General features: G+C 49.6%; 4 protein-coding genes across 4 annotated transcripts; all 4 read right to left on the bottom strand.

The window, feature by feature from the left end:
• Positions 1-21: 21 nt before the first annotated feature.
• SCP_1701570 (hypothetical protein) lies at positions 22-3,328 on the bottom strand (the record flags this gene model as incomplete). Its single annotated transcript, XM_027764944.1, has 8 exons — positions 22-707; positions 757-1,115; positions 1,161-1,754; positions 1,804-2,246; positions 2,305-2,460; positions 2,508-2,937; positions 2,986-3,178; positions 3,226-3,328. The coding sequence occupies 8 exons, from the start codon at positions 3,326-3,328 to the stop codon at positions 22-24; spliced, it is 2,964 nt and encodes a 987-aa protein (XP_027620745.1).
• A 2,000-nt stretch (positions 3,329-5,328) lies between these two features.
• SCP_1701560 (hypothetical protein) lies at positions 5,329-5,604 on the bottom strand (the record flags this gene model as incomplete). The annotated part of the gene is made up of 1 exon (XM_027764943.1): positions 5,329-5,604. One exon carries the CDS (start codon positions 5,602-5,604, stop codon positions 5,329-5,331), a length of 276 nt encoding a protein of 91 aa, XP_027620744.1.
• A 1,869-nt stretch (positions 5,605-7,473) lies between these two features.
• SCP_1701550 (Cytochrome P450 monooxygenase paxP) lies at positions 7,474-9,551 on the bottom strand (the record flags this gene model as incomplete). The annotated part of the gene is made up of 11 exons (XM_027764942.1): positions 7,474-7,660; positions 7,721-7,958; positions 8,024-8,198; positions 8,254-8,367; positions 8,434-8,560; positions 8,617-8,713; positions 8,774-8,857; positions 8,906-9,068; positions 9,132-9,260; positions 9,313-9,420; positions 9,468-9,551. The coding sequence occupies 11 exons, from the start codon at positions 9,549-9,551 to the stop codon at positions 7,474-7,476; spliced, it is 1,506 nt and encodes a 501-aa protein (XP_027620743.1).
• Positions 9,552-11,117: 1,566 nt separating this feature from the next.
• Positions 11,118-11,771, bottom strand: SCP_1701540 (hypothetical protein; the record flags this gene model as incomplete). Its single annotated transcript, XM_027764941.1, has 5 exons — positions 11,118-11,225; positions 11,282-11,392; positions 11,461-11,551; positions 11,610-11,721; positions 11,768-11,771. 5 exons carry the CDS (start codon positions 11,769-11,771, stop codon positions 11,118-11,120), a joined length of 426 nt encoding a protein of 141 aa, XP_027620742.1.
• Positions 11,772-14,631: the final 2,860 nt, after the last annotated feature.

Here is a 14,631-nt window from a genome sequence, read left to right as displayed (position 1 = left end):
AGAGTATATGCAATTGATAGATCACAGTTCACGAACAGGCAGATTCACTACGTAGTCAACAATACCACCAATATCGCCACTCGAGTCCTCATCTTCGCCTAGGTTATCCTGTGGATCCTCCGCGCGCTCCTCATGATCGAGCTCTTCAAGCTCGTGAACGGTACACAAATCTAAAGACCGCCCATTGTCTGTGCGGACTGAGGCACCTTTTCTAGTGCCCACTTGTCCGTTACCTGTGAACTTGTCAAGGGCATGTATCTGTTTAAGTCGAGCAAGGATCCAAGTGTTGACACGGCGGCGGCGATGGCAGAAGTCATTGACGGCACCATACAGTGGATCATTTCTGTCCTTGAGTCGGGCAAGGGTAATATCGAAGGCCCATACCTCATCATAGATAGACGTGTGAACGCGACGCACTTCAACGTCTAGCCGCTGAATTTCTTCACGTGCGCGTGCGACGCGTCGAGCCTGCTTCATGACTGCACGAATATCTGGACGTGTCCAGGGCTTGTCGCGGATGTCGTTGCGTGTATCGCGGAGGAGGTTGAATTCCTCGAGGAAGCTGTAGTGAGTGACCTTGCTCCAATCCAGAGTTGGGCGGGGTGGATCCATTTGACATGCGAGTGCATTGTAGACATTGACGGCATTCCGGATCGCTCTGCACCGAGTTTGCAGTGACTTAGCCATGTGAGTACGGACACGATAAGCTAAATAACACTGTGAGCATGGTCCGTGATCAACTACAAGGACCCTTACCTGTTTGCGCGAGATTAAGGTTGTGCAGCTCAAAAAGCCGCTGCACCACCAGGCGTTGCAAGTTGTCGAGTGCGCGGTGATACTCACGCAGCTTCACATACTGCAGGGTCTCGATATACTCTGTTGAGGTTGTCTGCCAGCGGTTGACAATTCCCATGTGCACCTCCATGGCGATGACATCACGTAAAACCTGCTGACGGCGTTCTGCAATATGCCGCCGCTGTGTCTCCAGTCTGCGCGTTTGGGACAATTCGTGATTATAGATGCGGCTGGGAGAAGGACGTGTCGGCGGGGGCAGGAACTCGTAATCTGCCGGAGTGGATGTCAGGAAGAGAGAGGTGGTGTCGACATGGCGCGTTCTATGGAAGACATTAGCAGCGTCAATTAAATAAATAAAAACTCACTCTAATGCATAATGTTCTTGCAATAACTCGACGTATGCTACAGCGTGGACATCCCACTCAGGCTCTTGACCTAACACTGAGAAATACTCAGTTTCCTCCTTCTGCCACTTGTCGAGGTCGCCATCTCCAATGTCTAGTGAACGCACTGCTTCGTCAAGGACTTGCGCATCGTTGTTGAGGATATCAAGAGCTTGTCGATAGTTATTGTAAAGAAAATTGCCCAGACTGAGGTACCGATCGGCGTCCCACTGCCCGAAGAACATGTCGACGAATGTTCGCCGACGATAGCGGCTTGCATATCGAGTGACAGGTGCAACCTCATTGGACTTACTAAAAATACGCTCCATGGTCTCCAAATCCTCGAGCCCCATGCCTTCGATGACGTTCGGGTGGTTCTGCGTCTGACAGGCATGGTTATGCGTGTAACCATGGAAGGCGTTGACACACAGGCGGGCTTGAAGATGGCGGAACTCGGGACTGAGCGAGCTGTCATGTATGGTGTGCGTGAAGCTACACCCAATGTCGTACCCGCCCATGGATCGTGGTCCGAGAAGCTGGAGTACCTTGGCCACCATGGCCAGAGGGTATTTTGCTCTGAAAACCGGTCAGTAATGCATGACACTTGAATACAGAAATTACTTACAACTCGCCACTACGGACCATGTCCGCGATCCACAGTATGAAACCGTGGCGGCATGCACTAGCGAAGATCCCGGTCTCATCAAAAATCCCCCACATCTTCTTCTTGTCCTCCGCTGCTGCAGACTTCCAGTTCTGCATACATCCACGCGTCACCGGATCACTGCTGATTGCGTCCGTTTGGTCACCCTCAGCGTCATCGAACTGTTCTTCATCCTGGCCTCTTGGGAGGATTTGCGGCTCGACTTCTTGTGCGACCTGACTGCGACTCGACTTCACTTCGTCTGCGAACTGGTTTACGAAGTCTTGCGATAGAAAGTAATCGCTGTCTTCAAAACACCGGGTGTCGCCAACGTTGCGCTCGCCGACCTTGGCCAAGCGCTTGAGGGAGTTGTTGCCATCGAAGCAGTACATACGGCCGATCTTCAAATCTGGCTCGTCCTCAAGCTGTTACCACGTTAATTAGCAAGTGACAGCTGACAATACCAGGCAGACTCGTGCTCACCTCATAGCAGCATGCTGGACAGGCATTGAGCACACGCCAGTCCGGAGTTCCACGGCCAAGTTCTGCCTGAACACGCTTGTCGATAACGCGATGTATCGAGAGGTAAATGTCAAAGGCATCACTCAATGCCGAGCGATACCTTCGGCGATATGGAATCTATAGCACTGTAAGTAACAGCGAACATAAGAAAAATGGATACGTACCGCGTAATAATCACATATTACCTTGGTAAAAGCTTCTGCACTAAATGATGGCTTCCGAAGACGCAGCCGGCGGAATAATTCGAGAGTTTTGTATGAAATTGCGAGAGTGGGCGAGATGGGCGTGGTAGGAAGATAGCCTTGAGCTGCAATTGCCTCAGCCTGCGAGCGGCTCTCCCTTGTCCGTGGTACGTGCACTGACATGACGAGGGAATAAATGTCGATCACCTCAATTGTAAAGCTGTAGTCTTCATCATCTTGACTACAGGCCTCTGGATCATGATGGAGCGGAGAGTCACAAGGCTGCAGAGGAAGATGGCACCATGAGAGGTAGAGATCAGTAAGGCTACTGATGAGGGGAGCCCAATTTGCTTGTGCACGCTCGAGCCTAAGTCGCCAGGTGCGGGTGTCCTTGTACCACCGTGTCTTCCATCTGCGGAGTAATGAGAATAATGGTGACAGAGATAAGAGGAATACTCACCGACTGCAAATAATGTCCCGCACGGCATGTGCAAATGAGCCTTCTGCGTCATCCGGGAGGGTCTCCCAGTCCATTTGGTCATCCCCTTCGATTGGTAACATTGCCGATTCGTTCACATCCCTGCTCGTCTCCGAATCTGCAAACTCCTCTCCACGAAGCTCTGACAGCAGCTGCAGGGATTCCCCGCTCAAACCTTCCTGAGGAGTCAGTTAGTGTTAAGGGATAGAAGTTATGTCGCACCTGCAACACTCCTCTCAACCACCTCCCGCATTGTATCCCGCTGCCGTAAGATGTCCTTCTGCTTCATCACCTTACTCGCAACTCGGAGAGTCCTGGTAGCCATCGCCGAGGCACTGTGACGGGTGGGCATAGAGATCCTCACTGATCGAGAGGATCCCTTTGATGTCCTTGAGGCTGTAGGCATCCTCAATTGTCGCGCCAGAACGGCGACGTTGGTGAGCGCGCCGCAAACGTTTAGCACGAGCCAGCGCCACTGCTATGCACAACGTCCAGGCAGCGTCAATGAGCGCCTATCCCGCGTTCAACACAGCCACGTGATATGGAAAGATTCGCAACGGTGTACGTGAACAGGAGAACCTTATAGTAGTATACATTACAGACAGGTTAGAGATCAGAAATGCCCTCTAATATGCAAAAGGAAAGAAGAAAAAATGTGGAAAACCGAGGGAGAGACTCGTGCTCATCGTCGGGCACGACGAGCGTGAGAGGACGCGCGTCGCGGAGGGCACGTGCAAGGGGCGGGAGGCGCTGCCGAACGTACATGCAAAAGGAAAGAAGAAAAAGTGTGGAAAGACGAGGGAGATACTCGCGCTCGTCGTCGGGCACGACGAGCGCGAGAGAGCGCGCGTCGCGGAGCGCACGTGCAGGGGGCGGGAGGCGCTGCCGGACTTATCCGGGGCGGGAGGCGCGTCATCAGCACCGGCGCCACCGTTATCTACGATGCCGACGCTATCTCGGAGATCGGGCGCGATAGCGATGACATAAGGCCTTGTGGCATAGAGGAGAGGCGGCGTTATTGCCCGCATTATTGGCAACTACAGGAGATATGATAATTCAGGCTAGTTAGCCCGGCAATCCAGGGGGTATATACCGGGCTTATTAGCTAAGGTACATGTGAGGTCCAGGTGATAAGGACCACCTTATTGATAGCAGACGCCAGACACGGATATCCTGAGGAACGAAGGTTGAAGCAGAGTGTCAGTCTGCCTTTGGGAGACTAGCTCAACTTGAACCTGCAGTGGTTGATCGATCCGCGAGCGTGACTGGAATTTGCGAACGCGAGTGTCACTCGCACAAAGTCGTTCACCTGCGGCCTGCTGATGAGTGCAGCAGGACATGGTTGAATTGTAGCACAGAAGTAGCACAAGTTAGGGACTGGTGTCAAGCACTAATATCCTGAGGCACGAAGGTTGAAGCAGAGTGTCTACTCTGCCTGAGGAGACCAGGGATTGACGCTGCACAATTTCGATGGTCTAGTTCTCACCAGCAACATTGAAAACCATTGAATATACAGCATTCCATCCATCTACTACCTGAGTACCATACTTAGCATTGGTCGAAATTGGCAGACCGCCACAGCCCGAACATCATTTTCCAATTTCAAGTTCAGTACAGGGACTTTGGATGCGATAATTCATAAGTTCTTGAAACGTTCACCCCCACGTTCGAACTTGATATCATAGTTAAGCACAACATACACGAGCATCGCCTTGAGTTCGCGAAGAACTATACGATAGGACACGGCATGCAAACAGACATGTAGCTTGATGCAAGCTTGTGCCACATATGCCATGTATACCATGAACAGAGAAAGAGATCAACTACTCAGTAGAGCTATAATACACGGACCTTTGATCAAAAGTACATTCCCGTACTTATTCAGCCGGTGCCAGTATGCTGTTCAATTCCTAGCTGCAGATGGACACTTCCAGAAGATCTATGAAGTAATATAGAACGAGAGCGTCTCCGAAAGCATCGTTGTAACAGGATCGTAGAAGACTCAGATAATGAGGCGATTCAACGGTTAAAACGAAAATTCGGCATCTGGTTTCCCAGACAAAAGACTCATTAGTCTAGGAGGATCATGCTCATCCTGATTGATAAGTCTGCGCCAATTTGGATCGTAGGGCAGGTCTTCCACCAGATTGGGACTAGTAGTCACTGCACGGACATCAGCATTGAATCAGGACAGGTGTCAGACAAAGCCCGAGCACACCTGAGCTCATTGAAGTTCCACATCCGATCCCATACTTCAAGACGATCATTGGCACGGCGTCTCCACCCGGAGTGCGCTCAATGAATGCGTCAAATTGCTTGACCATGTCAGGCATAGATAAGGACCGAGTGCACCCCTTCATCTGCGACGACGTCCTCAAGGCGGAACACACTGCATTCTATGACGCGGAACTTGTACCGCGGGTCCTTGACATTGGGCATGTATTCCACTAGCTCGACGAAAATGTACTTGCGTCCTCGGGTCGAATCGCGTTTCAACGCGAAAGCATGGATGAGCGCATGGAAGAACGGTGTTGGTATCAAGGTTCGCCATTTCATCCAGTCGGAGAGGCGTTGGGCACCTTTGGGATCATGCCTTCGCATCCGTTCTATTTTTGCTTTCGTATCTTGAAGCTCGCTGAACAACGATGCGCAGAGTTGAGTTCATCGTAACCGACTGAGAAAGAAGATGGAAACTCGCCGGCAATTAGCTCTGCAAAAAATGGACCAATCAGTTGAAGTTGCAGACAGGCAGTCAACCCAAAACACACTTGTGCATTTTCCACTCCCCGCGCTGGCCTTCTTTGGAGCTATACAACACTTTAATTTCGAGTACGAGCCTCCACAAGCACGACAAACCAGTAATATGCTGTTGCGCATCCTGCACATTGGAAGAGCCTCTTCTGAATATCATGGACACCACAATGGCTGCAGACCTTTTGCATCCAGTTTTCCGCCTTCCGAGGGTCTCTCATATCTTCGTCTAGCCATTTCACACCACCAAGTGCTGTGAGGACTGGATGCGGAGGCTGGTTCGTACGGACAAGAATGCGTCGTAAAGCGCCTGTTGGTATTACGCTCGCATTTCTGCGCAAAAATTTGACTGCCCATTCTGTATGTCTAGTAAAGCAGCATATGAGTACATGATATAGAGAGGTAAATTCAACTGACTTCTGAGCCTCAGACTCAATTCCTAGCTGGCTGAGCACAAGAGCAAGGCCAAGGTGTGCCTGAATGATTTCTGACGTAAAATCAACGATCCTTGTAGTCTTTGACTGATCGGCCGCTTCGAGTACATGTTCAAGGACGGTTTTAGTTTCGAGAGTAAATGTCTCGGATAGGATGAGTGCGCTCCCATACATAGCATGAAGCATCCTCGAAAAAACACATTTTGAGATGGCAGAAAGACTCCCATAACACAAGACACACGGGTTTTCTATCCACGGTACCTTTTTGGTGGTTTCACGAATCGCCGAATCGATTGCAACAAGCCACCTCAAATAAGAAAGGGCTTCTGAAGGACGGTCGACAGAGCGCAGACTTGACAGTGCTTGTCAGAACGATTATCAGTAATGAACTTATTCTGAACATACAGGAGATATTGACACAATTTTATCTTCGAGTTATATAACTACCCCGTGAATAAAAGATATGTCAGCAACTATCCCAAGTTAATAGAAATGAACCCACTAGAAGGAACCTGGCAATGTCAATAGGTTGATCACTAGGAATATATCCCATGGCGTCAAGCTGGTCATGAGTACATCCTTCGAACAATTGAAGCAGGATCTTGAGAGCGCTGATGACACACTCTACTAGGTCGGAAGGAGCTGAGGCAGGTCGTCAGCTCGCTGTACGCGAGATCGACTATGAGATTTACCATCATCAACATGAAGATAATAACTCCACTTCAGCAAATTTGGAACGGCCGCATTCCACTCAAGAGGCTGGCGGACACTGTTCGCGCCCATTTTGTGCACTGACAAAGGCCCGCTGATTATGACAAGTTCACGTCGAGAATGAAGAACGTGACTCACGTATTTTTGCCTCATCATAGACTTTCTGCAGTTTAGGAAGTAGTGAAGAAGGCAGAAACTCAAGGTAATCTACAGAGAGATCATCGAGACACGCCCTTAGAACTGGTGCTTGCGCGTTCCCTGAGTTGATATCCATGCCGACAGTGTTGGTAGGATTTTATTGTAAGCTTGAAATCTATTGGACAACCAAGAAGAAAATAAGGAGATGAACTGCATGCAGAGGGAGTGCGGTCGCAGACAGCTGAATATTGTCGGAGTCAAAGTTCACGTTGGAAAGAGCGCGACGCGACTGTCACATGGTGACGTAGCGCGATATGCGCACATATCTCGCGAGCACTCGCGTCAAGTACAGCTTTCTATCACTAACTCTAGAAAATTACACTAACAGAACTTCCGCCGCTCCACCGAAGACAATCAACGACTTCCCCCTGTCAACTTACACCTTCGAATCGGCAGATCGGCGCTTCCTGAACATCACTTTCACCCCGGGTGCAGGGACGATGGACGCGTTTATCCACAAGTTCTCCGGACGCTTACCCCCGCCTTCGAATTTGATATCATAGTTGAGCACAACATACGCCAACATCACCTTGAGCTCGCTTGCCGCGAAGAACCGTCCAGGGCTTAAAGAATATTAAATACATCAGTAGTTAGAGGATGGGAAATAAGGGATATGAACACACCAAGCATGTTTCCCATGGCCGAAGGGAATGTATTCCGGAGAAGTGCTGACGAACTGATACTTCGTGCCCTCGCCTTCACCGGCACGCAAGTTGGAGAACCGGAACGGATCAAAAACGTCTGCATTAAGGTAATTCTCCTTGTCGAGGTGCATCGGTGCAGCTGCAGCAACGATGAGGGTTCCCTTTGGTATCATGGTGCCATTGGACAGTGTAATATCCTTCATCGCTTTACGCGAAACTGTAACTGTTACAACCCATGAATTCAGTGACAAAGAGAGGGAACCTGCACCACTGGTGACGCACTGCCGACAATGCCGTTGAACCGTTGCGACTCTCTCATAAAGCTGTCAAGTTTGAGCATCTTGCTCACGGAGGCCTTGTTCCAACCCTCCTCCTTGACAATGCTCTCGACTTCTTCCCGCAGAGGCTGTATATACCCCGGATTCGCCGCGATATGGTATAGTGCATGGGTCATGCTCTATTAGCACTACATTGTTAGCTAATGATCCAAAACTGTCCACTGCGATACGCACATTGGAGGAGGTATGAATTGCGGCGAAACATAGAACCAAAAACCTCTCCAGCACAGAATGTTCCCAATTTTCCTTTTCCTTGGCTCCATCCATAAGCCACATCAACATGTCGCTCTGCATAACGGGTACGTAGCATCAGCAGGACACCTAAAGGAACCAGGTAAAATACAGCATACGTACAGGCTTGTTTGCCCAATCATCCCCAAATTCAGCCAACTTCCTCTTCCGTTCTTCCATAATGGGCTTCAGATGTGAACTTGCACGCCGTATCGCCCGCCTCACGCGAGAGAAAATACGTCCAGCAATCCTGGAGTTCAAAGTCTCGGTTCTCCTGCAAGGCATACTGCACTGAAGGATACGTACGGCTTCAGAATTTTCGGGAAGAGGTTGATATAGACACGTGTCTCAGTGATGTCGAGGGTAAAACCGATGGCTAAGTCGAGAAAGTCTTGGTCCCGACCTAGTATGCTCAGTATAAGAGTCCTGCGATATAATGCTATATTCAAGAGGGTGTACGCACACTTTGGCAGGCCGACGAAAACACGGTTGCTTGCACGTGCAACAATTTGGCGCATTACAGACAATACGGGAACATCAATCCACCCTGCTCATACGTGAGCAGCTGACGAGGCAGAGAACTGATTAAGCAAACCATCTTCCGTTGCGGGAATAAGATCCTGGAAGGCCTTGTCGATCTCGTCAGTCACGTCAGGTAGGAAAGTCCGTATACCACGCGTGAGCTGGTCGCGGATGATTGGCACATGATACGGGTCATCAGTGATGGATGGTCCCATTGTGTACCTGGTTTGCGTCGTCTGTACATGCAACGTGCCATCAGCATGATGAGAGATACAGAGTAAAGCATTTGACGAATCTACCTCCTCTATCGAGTGGACGAATGACGCCTGGTCGTCAGGAAGCATGCGCAGTTCCTCGACGAGCTTCGGGCCGCTGACTACCACCAGCCATTGATCCAGCATCGGAATCTTAAACACCGATCCTTTGTACTGAAGTCGGGAAACATGAATGCGAGAAGTGACGGTGATACGAGAGCATTACCTTATCATATCCCTCTTGAAGCATCGTCTTCGCATGACGGACATACTTATATGCTCCGATGTACGAGAGCAGAGGCGCGGAGGGTCCAACCGTGGGGATGGCGTGTAGCTAGGCCAGTGATCAGCAACAAATAAGAAAGTGTGAGAACAACATACAGCCCTGGAAGACCTAGACACCCGTTGTACGAAGTACAGGACGGAAAGCACACCTACGAACGCATAGAACGCTGAACTGGCCATCTCGAATGAGCTGAAAAGGTAGTGCAAGAATGCATCCTTAATAAAGGTTTCGTTGAGGGCCGCTTACACCAGCTCAATTACACACATTCAGTGCGTTCTCACAATGTCCCTGACCTGCAGGTGAGGTATACGTCACAACGAGCCTTCTATCTACTCGGTTCTTCCGCATTCGACCACGACGTTGCGAATACCTATGTCCGCTTAAATCCAATGATCAAGGGGCCAGAACAGTAAAGTTCATTGACTATACACGCTCCATGACAACGTGGGTAGGAAATGGCTCTCCAGTTGCCCGTTGATCAATCTGAAGCTAGGACTGGGCATAGCCCCAGTGCAAGCGGGATTCCACCTTGCAAGCGACCCAAGCTAGAGCTCACATGCAGAGATGCTCTCCGCACACGGACCGTGAACACGTGATGGACGTCGTCGCAGTTGCGACCACGGTCTGTGACGATAGAGAGCTGAGAGAGTTTAAAGATGGGGAGCGTGCTGCGTCGAGGAGCTCTGACCCGAATGCCATATGCGGAAGGCGTCGTGGTTTGCGAGATCGACGATCCGGCACTGCCAAGGGAACTGCGGTCTGAAAAGTTATACAGTCCTATGGAAGGACTAAGGAAAGTTGGAATTGTATTGATGTAGTAAAAAATCGGCACATAATTGGGCGGTGTAGAATCATCATTTTGAATTTGAGCGTACCGAATGTCGTGCCAATCTGTAGATTCTTTCTGGCAGTCCTACTCAATCTCAACGTCAATGGCGGTAAAGAAGACCGTCCAACTCGTAAAAAGAACCAAAATTTCCCACTGCAGACTGACATTGGGAAACGGATGCAATACCACCACTATCGACAACTTTCAATGCAAACAAGTCAGAGAGTTTGTAGCAGTATCAATAGCGCTGGCTTCAAATACAACACTAGGAAAGTAAGATAACAGAAATTCTCCGCATCTGAGATCAGTTCACGCCCCAGAACAGGCAGACCCGAGCTTCCTGAACATCGCATTCGCGTGGTGCGGGGTAGTATGACGTCCATGTTGATCCATAAGTTTTCCGGACGCCGCTCGCGCTTGCGCTCGAACTCGACATCGAAGTTCAGCACAATGTAGACGAGCACTACCCTGAGCTCGTGTGCTGCAAAAAAGCGTCCAAGTCTTGCAGAACATCACAGACATTAGGAAAAAGGAAAAAGTGAACCTAGAAATTCACCATGCATGCCGAAGGCGCTGTTATCTGGAGGATTCCTCAGATACTAACACTTTGTGTCCTCACCTTCACCGGCACGCATATTGGAGAACCGGAACGCATCGAAAACATCTGCATTGAGGTCATGCCCCCTCGACGAGGTGCGTTGGCGTGGCCGCAGCAGTGACAGGCCTACCTTTTGGGAACATTATGCCTTTAGACAGGCTGATGTCCTTCATCGCTTTGCGAGAGACTGAGGCTGTAAGAACCACGGAACAACGTGAATTAGAAAGAGAGAAAATCCTACAGCTGTCTCCACGCTGCCGAGAATCCCGTTGACCCGTTGAGATTCCCTCATAAAGCTGTCGAGATGTCGCATCTTGCTCACATACGCCATGTCCCCACCTTCTGTCTTGACGACGCCCTCGACTGCTTCCCAGAGGCTGCATATATTCCGGATTTGCTGCAGCCTGATAGTGCATGAGGCAGGTTCTATTATTACAAATTATTATTTGAAAGCAGTGAAAGCTATCCGACTTGAAACGCACTTTGGATGACGTATGAATTGCGAGGAACCCATAGCCAAGATTTTCTCCACCAGAGTCTTCCTCGCTGTCCTTCTCCTTGGCTCCATTCATAGGCCACATCGACACGCCGTTCTGCGTAACCAGTTATATAGCATCAGCAGGGCGCCTGACACCGTAGAGCCAGATGAAATACAGCATACGTGTTCCAATCCTCCCCAAATTCGGCGAACTTTCTCTGTCGTTCCTCCATAATTGGCTTCAGACGTGAACGTGCCTTTTTCGTAGAACACGCTACCCTACGCGAGAAAAGATACGTCCAAAGTTGCAGCATGTCAACAGCAAGGCATACATCTTCGCTGCATTAAAAGAACCGCACGGCTTCAAGACCTTCGGGAAGAGATTAATGTAGTCGCGCGTCAGTGTTGTCGAGGGTAAAACCAATGCATAGTCCCGGTCCCAGCCTATTGGCGTTTGAGACGTCTGAAATTTAGTGTTAGAAATACGTACACATCGAAATGCCTGCAAAAATACGGTTGCTTGCACGTGCTCAATGTGAGCCGATAGGGGCATTAAACCAGTCCGTCCATACGTTAGTAGCTGAGACAACGGAGAACCAATTAAGCGACCCATCTTCCGTTGCGGGAATATAGATCCTGGAAGACCATGGTGATTTCGTCAATCACGTCAAGTAAGAACGAAGTATACCAGGTCGCGGATAATTAGCACGTGTTGCTGGTCATCAATGATGGTCCCAACGTGTACCCGGCTTCAGCCGTCTGCACAACAATTAGAAAGCAGTGTGACAGAATACTCACGGTAAAGCTTTGGATAATGCTACCTCTTCAAGGAGTGAATAAACAACCCTTGATCGTTGGGAACTTGCGCATTTCCTCGATAAGCTGCGGGCCGTTGATCCCCCCCAGTGGTTCGTCCACCATCGGACCTTAAACATTGATCCCTTGTACTGGAGTCCGGCGGTAACCATATGGGGATGGTGCAGTCTACCTTATCATTTCCCTCTTGAAAACACCGCCCTCCCATGACGTACGAACCTGTATGCTCCGAAGACGAGCAGAGGGTCCAACTGTGAGGATGGCATACGGCTGGCCTGGTGATCAGCGAAACAAAATATAGGGTGAAGGGGACATACAGCTCTTGAAGAACCAAGTATATAATAGAGGAGCATTCGTATGCGCGCATGGAGTTGTAATGGCCGTTTGACGGAGATGGGAGCTGAAGGAAGAGATCGAGCAAGCCCGCAATAAAACGGTGGATAGACCGCCGCTTACGCAGCCCGATTACATACATCCCGGGTACTCTCACAATGAGGAAAGGTTCCTCTTAGCCTGGTGCAGCCAATGTGCAGCGCACATCCGTAGCCACATAATTTGCATGATTAAGCGGCCCGAATAATAGCAGAAGTTCTACCGGAGCACTAAGCTGTAATCACGTTCCATGAGAATATGTAATCGAGAAATGCCTCACCAGTTCTCCCGTCGTTGAATATGACGCTCAGCGTGTGCACAAAGGCCGCGAGAGGAACCCCGCTGCCCACGACACAAGCCGCAGCTACTACCACTCGCAGGCCCCAGCTTGTGTCAACTCAACAGGCAAATGTAATTGGAGAATTTCGAAGTTCGCGGAGATGTTCTTCGAACACGCGCCGGAGTCGCGGTCATGCCATTCCATCATGACTCGTTATGAAGCAGACACATTTCTACATGACGTCCTCCACCTCGTTTCTCTGGAGCGTCAGAAAGCTAAACAAAGGGCATGAGCAACCATGGACGTACGTTCGACGAAGCACGGTTAGGAGCAGCACATGGACTAGAATTCTTCGTAAGAAGCCGCAGTCACTGTATTCTTTGCTCGTGCTTTGCCTATGAGTGATACGATCATGTTATTCTAGGGTAATTGTGGAGCGTATCAGCATTTGTCATGCACGTAGCAGAGACACAGACAGGTTTGTCAGACCCCAGACTCCACCTGTCTCTGTTTCTGCTCATATATGGTGGTCCTCAAATGTTTTATCATAATTCTGGTTGCCGTGGTCGCCTTGCGTAAGCGCGAGACGAGGGGTCCCGCAATGCTTACAAGTCAACCAAAAATCCGCGTCAGCATCAAGTCATAGTCCTAGAATCTTGGAACTTACGGCCACAAATTTGACGGAAACAGGGTTATGATCGCTCGCATTATCATAATATTGATAGTACAGCCGATGGCAATATTCAGGCAGTCATCCTTTCGATCTGTTACCCGATAGTCATCTGTGTTTACGCTCCGGTAATTGATGCAAACGTACATGCTGGGAGCTCCAGAAACTCGACGGCTCGCGCGACGATTTGCTACATGACTGGCATCACAGAGCCGTCTGTCCACCCTTCCGTGAGAGATTAGCAGCCTTCATTTCGAACAAGAGGACGTGACTTACCATTGTTTTTTTTTTGGAATAGACACGCTCTTGCAATCTCGTGCCTCACGTCGGGAAGTAAGACAGCAAAGTTCCGAGTGAGCTGGCTCCGGATAAATCCTACGTGATATGGGTCCTCCCTGAGATCCAATCTCAAATGTACATTTGGTCTGTAGTTGCTGCGATTTGGGCACAACGATCAGTTGAAGACATGAGGTGAGTGATAGAATAGCCTCACGTCCTTCACGGCCTTGGGAAAACGATACCTGTTTGCCCAGGAAGTTACACTACCAATCGACCAGCTTGATCCCTCAATGATAATGAGTCATTGGTCAAGCAGTGGAACGCGGAGTCTCCGTACTGAGACAATTTCGTTCTCAAAAAAGCAGAATCCTGTTACATCAGAAGTCACCAGCGTCCCCTTTGGAGTACAGAGGAATTGAAATGCGCCGTTGTAAGATATGTAGTGCCGAGGGGCCGATCGTAGGGAAGGCATGTAACTGAGATGATAGATGAGTCAGGTCGCGATGAGAGGCATGGAGAAATAATACACACGGCTCTGTCGCATCTCCCGTTGAGTAAGACCAGAGCGGATATTACGGCAGAGGGTATACAGCACAGTCATACCATCCATCTCCAGAGTCAGAGGTAGATAATGGCATCGGGTTTGGAGCAGGGTTTTGTCTTTTGGAAGTCCGTCCTTAGCTACTTATCTTGTATATCTTCCATGCCTCTAGGCAGTATGACATGCATGATAAACTGTATTCGAAACAGGGCATCAAGACAATCTGTCCAATCCGTTTGCAGGTCCGATGACTCGACAGGCGTTCTAATATCAAACGTCACGCACCTGTTCTTGCCAGAGATCCACGAGAAGACGCTGCATGTTGTAGAACTTTATTGTAAGGTTAAGCAAGACAGACGCCAATCACAGTTTCTTCATGTGAGATCATATTGTCAG

Source organism: Sparassis crispa (assembly GCF_003851025.1).
Source record: "Sparassis crispa DNA, contig_000016F, whole genome shotgun sequence".
NCBI lineage: Eukaryota > Fungi > Basidiomycota > Agaricomycetes > Polyporales > Sparassidaceae > Sparassis > Sparassis crispa.
The sequence above is the reverse complement of the archived record's forward strand: the minus strand, read 5'-3'. Positions and strand labels throughout refer to the sequence as shown.